General features: G+C 60.3%; 1 protein-coding gene across 1 annotated transcript in view; it reads right to left on the bottom strand.

The window, feature by feature from the left end:
- Window positions 1-12,387, bottom strand: part of Cacna1c (calcium channel, voltage-dependent, L type, alpha 1C subunit) — a 107,687-nt gene that overhangs the window by 78,159 nt on the left and 17,141 nt on the right. The window contains exons 4-5 of the mRNA XM_013023621.1: window positions 7,837-7,940; window positions 2,635-2,807 (exon numbers count right to left, since the gene is read on the bottom strand). Of these exons, the coding sequence (XP_012879075.1) occupies window positions 2,635-2,807; window positions 7,837-7,940 (277 nt within the window). The remainder of the gene's footprint in view (window positions 1-2,634; window positions 2,808-7,836; window positions 7,941-12,387) is intronic.

The following is a 12,387-nucleotide window of genomic DNA, read 5'->3' as shown; positions in this document are numbered from 1 at the left end:
CCCCCCGTTCTATCTCCCAGTGTCCTGTGCTCGTGGCATCTGGTCTCTGCTGATGGGAATACTGGTGGGATGAAAGGATGGGTGGACAGACGGATGGATGATGGTTGGATGGACAGACGGAGATGGATGATAGATAGGTGGACAGATGGATGGATGATGGACAGGTAGATGGATAATGGATGGGTGGGTGGATGGATGATGGATAGATGAATGGCTGGCTGGCTGGCTGGATGGATGGATGGATGAGTGGATGGATGAGTGGATGGATGGATGGGTGGATGGGTGGATGGATGGATGGATGGATGGGTGGATGGATGGATGAGTGGATGGATGGATGGGTGGATGGATGGATGGGTGGATGGATGGGTGGATGGATGATGGATAGATAAATGTCTGGCTGGCTGTCTGGCTGGCTGGATGAGTGGATGGATGAGTGGATGGATGGATGGGTGGGTGGATGGATGGGTGAATGGATGATGGATAGATGAATGGCTGGCTGGCTGGCTGGATGAGTGGATGGATGAGTGGATGGATGGATGGGTGGATGGATGGATGAATGATTGGATGGATGGGTGGATGGATGGACAAAGGCTCAATGCCAAAGGTAGAAGCAGACTCACTAAAGTTACGACACCTTTTTTTTTTACCCTTAAAAGATTACTTCATTTTTGGGCTGAAAAGAACTGGCAAACAAACCGTGCTGTAATATTTTGAGAACTTCAAGAGCTAAGATACTATGCCAATTAAAACATGCGTGTGCTCTGTCACAGTATTCCCCTCTGAGCGCCGTCACCCCGCCTCCTATGAAAGTCGTTAGACCTCGAATTCCTCAGTAACTGTACGGCGGCACCGGCGGAGCTCCTGTGTGCTTTCCTAGCAGACACAGCGCCGCGGCCCCTTTCCCGGCTCCGCCCCCGCCTCGCATCCACTCTGCATCCACTGTTTCAGGTCTTCATCCCCCAGCCTGTCCCCGTGGAGAATTTTGTAGGTCCAAAGGAGCCAGGCTCCCGTCCTACGACAAAACTGGCCAGAGACAAGAAAGAAAGAAGCGGACCCAAAGGCTCTTCGGGCTACAAGGAAGTGGGGGCTGGTGGTTCATTACAGGCTTCTCTGGCCTGGCGGGGGGGGGGGGGGGGGGCTCGGCTGGGTTGAGCCTTTCTAGCAAGGAAGGGCGAGGCTCTGAGACACCAGTCCCTGCGTCTCTGGGGCTCACAGGCCAATGTACGTATTCACCGCGCTCAGCGCCGCAAATGTATCGACCCCCCCTCCCCCTCCGCGGTTCGGGCGGCTTTCCAGAAAGATCCCCCACGGCCTCACCCATCACGGCTGAAATCCACCCACAGCTCGGCCTTGCAACTTGCAGAACTAGTCAGCTGGGTGAGCACCAGGGCCTCCTCAGCTTATTACACAAGGCCCTGAGCACCCCTCTCGGTTTCTGCGTTTTAATGTTGGATCTGCACCTCGAGCAGGGGGGTCAGCAGGAGGGAAGCGGTGGATGGATGCCTGACACCAGTCTCGGGCCCGAGGCTCCTCCACCACCGCCGGCTGACTCCTTCCTCCACCCGTTCCCCGCCTCGGTTCTTCCCGAGTCCTGCTCTCTGCGTGGGGCGAGCCGCTGGCTTCCGGCCCTTTCCGCACGGCTCCATGCAGCCTGGTTAGCTCCCGAGCCTGTCTGAGTGTCAGATTGCTCCACGCGCCCACTGTTTAGGAACCCGTTCTAGGAACTCAGGAGGACAGAAACGCACGGGAGCTACTGCACACGGGGAGGAGGGAGAGAGTGGGGGGGCCACAGGGGCCACAGGTAGAGCTGGTCTGGCTCCTGTCCCTGAGCATGTTTTTAAAACTCAAGGCTGGTGCTCTACCACTTGAGCCATAGCTGGACTTCTGGCTTTTCGGTGGCTCCTTTGAGATCGGCATCTCAGGGACTTTCCTGCCCAGGCTGGCTTTGAACCGCGATCCTCAGCTGTCAGCCTCCTGAGTCGCTGGGGTGACAGGCGGGAGCCACCGGGTGCTCCAGCCCAGCTTTGACTCCCTGGCGATCTGCCCTGGGAGGTCCTGGAGGACGGGGTCCGGTTGGGCGTCTGTAACCTAACTGCGCTCTCATGACTTGCTCTGGGCTGCCTTCCACGTTCCCAGCTCACATCTCCCATCGCGGGATCTAACCGGGAGAAGGCTCAGTGGTGCCCTGTCCAGGGGGAGGGATGCCGGGGCGGGGGACGGAGCGCTCTGGGTAACTGTGCGGTGGACACCAGTCCCTTCCAACAAGCCTGCCCAGGCCCCCGACCAGAGGGCAGACTCGGGAAGGAGGAACCCATCAGACTTCACAAAAGACGCCGTGGCCTTGGCCCAGGTCAAAGACCCGGCAAGGAATAGAGGCGTGACACGGTAATGGCGATCATCTCCCACCCGTGACTAATCCCTCTGGGTGGCAAACGCCCGCGAGATAGATGCTCACTGCAGACAGCCTGCGGGCCGGCGGGAAGGCCGAAGGCCGGCGGGAAGGCCGCAGGCCGCCCTTCCTCACGGCCCGGCCGCAGGGTGGTGGCTGACCCGCCCGGCCCGGCCTCCCGCCCGGCCACGGGGCGGTGGCTGACCCGCCGGGCCCGGCCCCCCGCCCGGAGGAAGGCTGCTCACTGTTGCGGGGCTTCTCCTCGTCCAGGCCCTCGTCCTCGTTCTCGGGGTCGATGTCCTCCGCCTGCGTGATCCAGTCCAGGTAGCCCTTGAGGTCTTCTTCCAGCTGCTGTTTCTCTCGCAGCTTCTGGAAATCTCCCCGGGCCTTGGCCTTCTCCCTCTCTTTGGAGAACTCTCTGTGCGTGTGTGTGTGTGTGTGTGTGAGGGAGGGAGGCGGGAGGGGCGGGAGGCAAGGGGAGAGAGAGACGGGCATCAATTACTGTGTGCTGAGAACTGGCCCCACGCCCCGCTTCCCACGGACAGACAGACAGCCGTCTCCCACCAACCCAGGCCCCTCACAGACGGAAGAGACAGGAGGAGGCGTTCTCGACGTAGCCACGCACGTTCTAACGAGGGGGCCATGGAAAACCTTCCAGGAAAGGACTGCCTTGACTAGAAACGCCCTTCCGGAACAACCCGGGAGCGCAGGAGCCCCTGGGAGGCTAGCTTTACTCCTCTTTCGGGGGCACAAGGCTTAGGGCAGAGGCGTGTCAGGGCCAGCTCCCACGCGGGGAGCCTGAGCGTGGCCACGCGGCTGGCATGGAACCCGCAAATCTACGGGAAGACCACGACTTCTGACAGCAGCCCTCCAATATTCACCTGTGTCCCTCCGACTTAAGACCCCGAAGGCTGAGTGTCCTCAAGCTCATCCTCATGGCTGCCCGGCCACGCTTAGCATGCCTGGAAGGATTTCTCTAACCCAGGGGACTTGTTTTTTGCTTTGCTTTGTTTTCCCCTCACATGGAAAAGGATTCCAAACACAAGAAAATGTCCTGGGTGGCAGGGAGGGGGGGAAGACGCCCTTTTCCTCACACACATCTGGTCAGAATAGAAAAAAGAAATACAAAAAATCAAGATGGCACCCAAGTGCAAAGATAGCGTCGTTGGGTTGGGGCTTGCTGGCCGGAGGGCCCACGGGGAAGCAGCGGAGAGGGGATGGTGGCATCTTCTTCTCTCCCGTCCACCGTCTGGCTCCTAGTCTCTCCTCCGACGTTGAGGCTGGACGCAGAAGGCGTAACCAACAAGGCTAGCTCTCTCTTCCTTCAGAGCGGCAGCGAGGAGGGGGTTTTGTTGTGTGTTTAGGTGTGCGTTCGGTGGGAAACGGGGCCGTGTGTGTGTGTGCACATGCCTGTGTGCATACTCTGGGTGCATTGCTTCATCTTCAGGCTCCCATCTTTCCGTCTCTCCTACTTCAGGGCAAGAGGCTGTGGAGACACCTTCATAAGGGTTTCTTGCACAAGCCGAGCACTGCCAGGAAGACAGCTCTGGGAAGGAAGGGCCTCACCAACCAACCAACCAACCCGGGGGGGTGGGCGGGGGACAGAGGCCGGCTCACGCGCGGCGTCCGGGAGGCAGGGTCCTTCCAGCACAGATGGGCTGTGGTTTGCATCTTGACCACACTGCAGGTTCGGGGCTCAGATCTCTGCGGTGACACGGGGCTGGGTGGGTGGCGGGTGGGGGGGGCTGGGGACTGTTTCACGGGGAAAATGTGGGGGGGGCTCCTGGACTAACGAGCTTCCTTCAGACGCTGCTTTAATGGCGCTCTGCTTCGGATTGGATTTTCTTCTTAAATTTGATTGAATCCAGTTCTAATTGGATTGAACTAGCTGTGTCTTGGGCTTTCTGCCAGCTGGCGGGTGCGTGCCTTCATTTCCTTCCCGGGGAGCTTGCTGCCAGGGGAGAAGGGACCAGAGCCACGGCGCTCAGTGAGCACGGGAGGCTCCCAGGCGCCCGCCCTCCGAGCGCGGTTGGGGGTGGACATGGCCGGCGCCTCCCAGCCCTGAAGCTCTGGATCTGTACCCAGTTAGGCCTCCGTTAGTCTTGGCCTTGCTCTCTGGAGACGGTAACTCCAGGAGGCATTTCCCCTCCTAGGCACATCAACGGCAGAGGCGGAAGGCCGAAGCCCCTCTCCCAGCTCTCCGAGCCCATCCCTGCTCTCCGGTCTCTGAGCCCCGGGGGCTGGGCACTGTCAAGGATTCACTTTAACTCTGCCAGACCTCCCTGCTGGGAGCTGAAACTCTGGTGACAAATCCCCCACCCAGGACTTCGGCCTTCATGTAGATTCTCTTGGAGAGGAGAGGGCCTGGGTGTCGGGGGAGCCCAGCCCCACCTGGAGAGGGATGAGCTGGGGGCTGGGCCTGGCTCGGCCTCTGTGCTTGGACTGCAGCCATGTGTCTGCTCTGGAGAACTGAGCTAATGGAGACGAGGGAGCTGGTGAGACCATCCGTCACCGCCCAGAGATGTCACAAGACCGAGCGTGCCCGTCACCCACGGTGGCCAACGTGAACGATGAGAGTGGTACGGAGGGCCAGCTGGGTCCCACGAAGCGTGTCATCGACCGCTGGGCTCAAGGCCTCCAATCAGTATTGATTGGGTGAGGGGTGGAGCGTGTGGGGGACTCCCGAGTCCATTTCCACGGCTCATTTACAGCTATTTGTGGATCCGCACAGGGTGGTGAAAACCAGACTGGGCCTGGTCCAGCCGAGGGAGAGCCCGGGATGCTGGCTCGGTTCTGTTCCTTTTTTTTTGCAGGGTCTCAGTGCTACTTTCTTTTTATTTTTTGCATCTGTGATTTTGCAGCTTAGAGCCAAGGGGTGCTTCTCAGGGCAAGAAGGCCGTGGTGCTGTGGTGCGTTCTGTCTGGTGGAGAGAACACCTGTTATACACACTCCAGCCACACAACACACAGGAACAAAGCCGGGGTCTGACTGGTTACGAAAAGATAGGGACCTACCTGCTGTGCGCAGGAAGCTAACCCTGTATTTCTTCTAGTGTGTAATCCATGCGATCACCCAAGCATCAGGTCCTCTGCTTCTGCCGGAGAGAGGAGGGGGGGGGAGAGTAAAGGACTCGGCCGTTGATGACCCATGAAAGAGAACCCGGTGTAAAGCCATCTGCTGGCAATCCCAAAAGTCAGATGCAGAGTTCAGACTTCCGTGGTGCCAGCCACAGGTGCGGTCTCAAGACTCTCACGGCCGCGGCTGTCATTTTGACGATTGAATAACAGTCCGGAGTGGCTATTTCTGGAGGGAGGGAGTCGCTGGGAAGGGGTGATCATCTCTACAGTCCTAGGATTTCCGCGGGGCAGGTAGGAAGGTGGCGATCGATGGGTGATCGCACCACAGAGTCTAGGAGATGAGAATTCTTCAGCCTCAGAAATAAGGCGTTCGGGGTACAGCGAGGCCCTGGATCAAGGGCATGTCACTCTCCGTCTTCATAAACGGAGTGCTCTGAGCACAGTTTCACTTTCTTTGCTGACTGAAGGGCACAAATTGGTGAGGACCAGTTACTGTCCCGGGCCGTGAGATATGATGAATATAGCAATACTATTCACGGATGGATGTAAGGTTCCACAACTCCACTCTTCCAGTTCCAGAACATTCTGAGACGTCAGGGCTTCTGGCTGCCTCTGCTTCCCTCAACCTCAAAGCTCCGCAGGGCCCCGGTCCCTGACGGAGCCCCTGCCCTGCCCTGGGCCTTCCTCCGGGCTGGAGTCCTGTCGTGGCTTCCTGGGGCGCTCTGGGCGGCTGCCCTGGCCTCTGCCCTGCCCTCTGTCCTTCCAGCCACAGCTGCCGCTTCTGCGCCTCACCTCTGCCTGCGGCTTACACCAAGGGATGAGCCGGTCAGACGGGCAGGCTGAGGCCAGCCGGAGCTCCCCCGTGCCTGCCGTGAGAGCCGAGGTTGCTTCTTCCCCTAACCTCCCTCTTCTTCCACGGGGCCTGAGGACGGTCCGCCCACGTGCTTGCGGTGAGTGTTCGGTGAGCCGGTCGAACTCAAGCATGGAGCCTGGCCCAGCATGGCAGGGACCGCTCGCGCTGTCCCCTGTGACGGCAAATGTCCCGGGCTCTGAGGCTTGGCAGAATTCTCCGGCCTAGCTGCAAGTCTAGCTGGTGAATCGCTTGAGTGCTCTTATATTGTCCCGACTAATCAGAAAACAAAAAAAGCCATGACCAGGCCAGGCGCCGGTGGCTCACGCCTGTCATCCTAGCCACTCAGGAGGCTGAGATTTGAGGATCACAGTTCAAAGCCAGCCCAGGCAGGAAACTCCATGAGACTCTGATCTCCCATGAACCACCAGAAAACCAGAAGTGGCGCCGTGGCTCAAGCGGTAGCGGTTTGGCAAAAGGCCAAGCCGCCTGGCCTGGGCACCTGTCGGGGCCGAGCCGGGGTGGGCGGATTTCTGTCTCCTGGCCCTTTCCCCCTAGGTGTTTGTTTTTCCTTTTAGGTGGAGATTCATCTATCAGTGCAGGGCCATTTTCTTGTGTTGGAACGTGGAAACCCCTTCTACCTTCCAGGCAGCTCACAACGGGCCTGCGCTGTTGTGCTTTCTGTGCTCACTGACCGGCAGGCCCAGCCTCCCCGTGGGAGGTGGCCAGGCTGGTCCCCAGTCTGCCCTGCAGGGCAGCGCCCTGGCCCCTGGAGCCTGCTGAGTCCCCGCGTGGCTGGGAGAGACCTCAGAGCAGCCGGGTCAGCCGGTTCAGCGGAGTGGCACAGACAGAATGCCCACCCCCAGACAGCCGAGGCAGAGGAGTCCGCCGCCCACCAGGGGGCCACCAGGGAGGTTTCGGGGTCGGGCCGTGGTGTGGCTGGTATGGGGTGCTCAGGCTGAAGGTGTGTACGTGAGTATGCACTTTTCTTTTTGGATCGAATCCAGGGCCTGCACTGGCCAGGCAAGCACCCCGTGATCTAGAGACCACAGCCTCTGCTCTGCATCCGGCTGGGCCCGAGGGAAAGTGATCTGGTGGCTGGGGTCGTGGCTCAGGTGGCGCAGCACCTGCTCAGCAAGCAAGGGGCCCCCAGGGTCACATCCCAGTGCCATCATGAAGGAAATAAAAAGAAGCGGTCTGGACTCTTTGCCCGTTCAGCCTGCGAACGGCAAGGGGCCGAAAACACCAGGTGAGGGCACTGACCGGCTCCTGGGGTCCCTGGGGCCGGAAGGGGCTCGGAGGGGGGAGGGTGGATCTGCCCGTGTGTCAGGTTCCTTTCCCAGCCAGGCCAAGGCCTTTGCCTGTCAAGCTCCCGTGGTGACCCCTTCATCCCAAATGCATCAGAGCCAGGAAGAAAAAGAAAAGAAAAGAAAAAAAAAGAATAGCACTAGAAGTAGTAGGAAAAAAAAATAGATATAAATGGAAAAAAAATCAAGACCTTTTTCCTTGGTCCTGCTTACCCGCTAAGAACACCGAGAACCAAATTAAGAACAAAAAATGACCCTATGATGATTAGTGTAACAAAATAGATCCAGGGCCAGTCCCTTCCTACAGCATCATTGACCTGGAAGAACGGGATATTCGTTAGTGAGGCACACACGCACACACACAGCCGCCGAGCAGGGCCAAGGGCCAGCCCTGGAACCCGGGATCCCCCCGGGGGGGCGAAGCCAAGGAGCCAAACGGCCTGTGCAGCCAATGGACCGGAATTGGTGGTTCCGAGGAGATTTTGGTTTGGTTTTGTTTGGTTGTCTCTGGTGTTCCCCGGCCGCGGGCAGTGGTGGCCGTGGGACCTTGCTCGGCCGCCTTGCTGCGAACACACGCGCGTGGTCGGCTTACCCGCTCAACACACCGAGAACCAGATTTAGAACGAAAAAGGATCCAAAGATGACCAGACTGACAAAATACACCCAGGGTAACTCATAGCCCATAGCGTCCTGCATCTGCAAAGACGAAGGAGAGTTAGGAGAGAGGAAGCGGAGCTGGGTTAGAGCAGAAAGGAAGCGTGGATGGCGTGCGGGACCACGCCCCAGGGCTCGGTCGGGTTTCCTACCGCCGTGGGTGGGTCTACCTCGGCCTGGGCATCGTCTGCAGCCAGAAACACTGAGCTGTGACCTTGACCTGAGCTGTGAAGGGCACTGGCTGGCTCTACCTCAAGAGGAATCTTGCCTCTGTCTCTCTCTCTATTTTATTTTCTGGAAATGGCGGTGTTTTCTATTCACTTGTCTAAGAAACAGGGCCAGCTCACACAGCCCTTCCGCACGGTTCTTGGTAAACCTTCTGATGTCTGCGTCTCCCCCTTGCCCCTCCCCAGGCACTGAGCTCCGTGTCTGAAGTAGGCCAGCTGCCCGGACCGGGCCAGAACAAACCTTACAGGACGTGTGGGCAGAGAGACGGTTCTGCAGGCCGGCCGCGGGGGCCGGCCGTGCCCACCAGCGAGAAGCCGAGCCCAGGCCGGGCCGGGCCGGCCCGCGGCCTTGGGTGGGAGAAGGGACCCCGTGGTGACACGTGGTAACAAACCCCGCACGGCTCGGAGCGGAAGGATGCCAGGGGACCGGTGCAGGCAGTGCCGCGGACCCGGGATCTCCAGGGTCCGGCCGCGGCCCCCGCTCTGCAGAGTCGTCCCCCGGACAGTGGTGCTGTTCGCAGGGTGGTCCCCAAATCCACCAGCTCGGGGGCCCGTGGGGCCTATGGTTACAGGCCCATGAATCCTGACCCGCTGTTACTATTATTATTATTGTTGTTATTATGATTGGTTAGTGAAAACCAGCAATGTGCGGTCACCGTGACTACCGCAAAATCAAAAAGAAGATTTAAGAAGTGCCCGTGGGCTGTGGGCTTGAACAGAGTCCCCGAAGGAGAGCTCTCCACACTCTGCACGCTTCACTGTGGCCCGGGGCTTCCGGAACCTTCCCCGTCCCACACACCCGGGGCTCTATCTGTGGATGGTCGGCGGTGACACGGTGTGAGGTGTGGGCTGTGTCAGTCCCCAGTGCTCCCCACAGGCCTTGCCCGGGGAGGCCGCAGCACATCCGTGGAGTGAATGAATGAATGAATGAATGAATGCAAGATATGGCCAGGCGCTGCGCTCTAAATAGAGCCCTTCCTAGTGGAGGAATCACGGGCAAAAAGCGGCAGGAAGAAGAGAGGACGGGCCCACGCCACAGCCAGAGCCAGGGCCGGTCGGGGATGGGGGCGTGGGGGGTGTGGTGAACTCAGCCCGAGGCCGGGGAGGGCCAGGGCGCGGCAGGGGATGGGGGCGTGGGGGGTGTGGTGAACTCGGCCCGAGGCCGGGGAGGGCCAGGATGCAGCCAGGGATGGGATGGGGGCGTGGGGGTGTGGTGAACTCAGCCCGAGGCCGGGGAGGGCCAGGGCCAGCCGGGGATGGGATGGGGGCGTGGGGGTGTGGTGAGCTCGGCCCGAGGCCGGGGAGGGCCAGGGCGCGGCCGGGGATGGAGCGGGGTTCCCTGGTAGCTTGGCCACTGTTAAGAACAGAGCGTGCAGCTGTGAGCCTTCCTGGCTGCCCAGGGTTTTCTCCTGGGAGGGAGGACCGAAACGTGCAGCCAGCAGCAGCTGCGGGGAGGGGCGGGGAGGGGCGTGGGCAGAGACCCGGGGCCACCCCGGGGACCTGGGACCCTTCCTCTGGGCAGGAGCCCTGTGATCAGAGAGAAGATGCAGCAAAGGGATGCGCGTGGATGTGGGCGGGGGAAGGAGGGGCCGGTCCCCAGGCCGCACTGCCACCTGGGACCTGGGGGGGGGACACAGCCCCGGGGCGGGGGGCCCCGCTGACATCGGCCGGGGTCACACGTGCTCTGTGGCTTTTCCTTTCAGAGCACTTCCTGCCGATGAAGGCCAGGCCGGCTTGTTCTCTCTAAATGATCACCTTTTCTTCTCTTCCCCCTCCCCCTCCCTCTCCCTCCCTCCCTCCCTTCTTGTCAGTCGTGGGGTTTGAACTCAGGCCTGGGAGCTGATGCGGTGTCAGCCGTGGGCGGTGGCAGGCCCAAGGCTCCCACGTGCCACCAGGGACTTCTGGCTCCTAAACCAATCTGGGCGGGAAGAGAACTGGGGCCTCCCTCAGCTCCCGGAAGGAAGGGTTCAAATCCAGGGACCGAGCCTTAGAGATCTGACACGTTAAGTAGGCAGGGAGGGACAGCCGGGAGGCAGAAGACGGGATCCTAACTTAGAACCTTCTAATTTGACGGCTTGGAGGCAGCCCGCCCCGGGCCGTGTTTATCTTTAGAAAACTCCCTGTGCGCTGCCAAGGCCTTGGAGATTGGAGAGTCCCGAGGGTTAGAGGCACAGGCTTAGAGGCCGGGAGGAGGCCTGAGGAGGGGAGGGAGGAAGAGGGGGGGGCGAGGAAGTGACCTCGGAAAGGGCGCGGGATCCACCAGGGGCTGCTCGGAGCTGGGGCCCGGCCGGGCTGCCGGTGCTTTCTGGCCCGCGAGGGTTTTGGTTTTAGGGGCGTGTGCACTTGTGTGTGGGGCTGGGGAGGCGTTAGGAGACTCGGGGTGAAGCGGGGCCAAGCCCTGGTTTGTTCCTCCACCTCTGACACTTCCTCCACCCTCCCCTCTGCCAGGACTGAGTTCTAGGGCCCCCCTCATCTCCTCCGCCCCCCGCCCAGGGGAGAAGGGACAACACAGCTGCTGAAAATTGGCGGTTGCGGTTGAGCGTGGTGGCGTGTGCTCCTCCCGTGTCCCCCCGCCCGCCCCCCCGGCTCTCAGTCCTATGACAATACTTCTCTCTGGCTGTGGGGCCTCCATGACTTGTGGTTGGGGGGGGAGGGAGGGAGGGATGAGGGGGGATCACAGATGTACGCGAGGGCCACCAGCAAAGTAAATTATACCTATTCCTCCCACCCGACACCCACCCACCCACCTCCCTGCCCGGGAGGCGTTTCCATGGTGACTGGAGGATTCCCACGGTGCCTCCAGTCCCCCCTCCCCCATCCTTCCCGAGGCCCATGGTGGATGGACGTTTGGATCTCGGCTGGCCAGAGGAACCCACGGCCTGCAGCCTCCCGGGATTCCACCTGCCTCACTGTGTAATAAACTGGCCTAAGCGTTCCCCGTCTAGATCCCGTCCAGTCCCCTCTCTGTCTCGGGAAGGGGCCTGGGGTGGGGGCCGCCCCTGCCGCTGCCTTCCCTCGGGATTACGGGTAGCTCAGCCGTCCTTCAACCCAGGACTCAGATTACCTCCTGAGCCCTGCTTCTCCTTAGACCGAACCGGATCCTGTTTATAACTCGATCCTCCGTGCCCCGCGCACGCTGGCACTCGGACACAGCTCGGCAAAGGTTCGCTGCGTACGGAAGGTACGCGGGGCGGGCTCCAAGCCGTCGTTTTTTGTACGAATGTCACGGCCACCCTGGGCCCTAGCGGGTCATGGGCAAGGTCAAAGCTGGGGAGGGGGTTTCGAATGCACAGGACGCGTGCGCACAGAGAGACTCGGGCAGCCACGAGCGCGTGCGTGGCGTCTGGCGCGGTCACGTGACTTCCCTCCGGCGCGGGGAGAAGCCAGCGCCGCGCTCTGGCAGCTGTGCCCGGGAAAGGCGCGGGCGGTCATCCCCCTCTGCCCAGCTTTGCTGCCGCCGCCGCCCGGGCCAGCTCTTACAGCGTCTGCACCAAGGCCAGTGTCCGACTGTTGGGGAAGGCTCCGGGAGCCACAGTGTTTTCCAGGACTGGCGGTGTGCTTTTATTCGCCAAAGTTCTGGAGAGCTACACCAGATCCTGGCAAGTTGTTTCTTGGGCCAAATTAGAAGACACTGCAAAGAAGGTATTTCCTAGAGGGCTTTTTTTTTTTCTTTTTTAAACAATGAAGGGACTGGACTTTGCCAGCAGGAAGATAGCTCAGAGACGACGTCTTGTTGGCCAGTGGGCAGATTGGAGACAAGTCTGGCATTTACAGAGGGTCCAAGGTTCACAGGTGGTAGCAGTTACTGAACCCTGAGACGGGCTTTCATGTGTGTGTGTGTGTGTGGTGTGTATGTGTGTATGTGTGTGGTGTGTGTGTGTGT

The sequence above is a fragment of the Dipodomys ordii genome, unplaced genomic scaffold (assembly GCF_000151885.1).
Source record: "Dipodomys ordii isolate 6190 unplaced genomic scaffold, Dord_2.0 Scaffold69, whole genome shotgun sequence".
NCBI classification, from domain to species: domain Eukaryota; kingdom Metazoa; phylum Chordata; class Mammalia; order Rodentia; family Heteromyidae; genus Dipodomys; species Dipodomys ordii.
The sequence above is the reverse complement of the archived record's forward strand: the minus strand, read 5'-3'. Positions and strand labels throughout refer to the sequence as shown.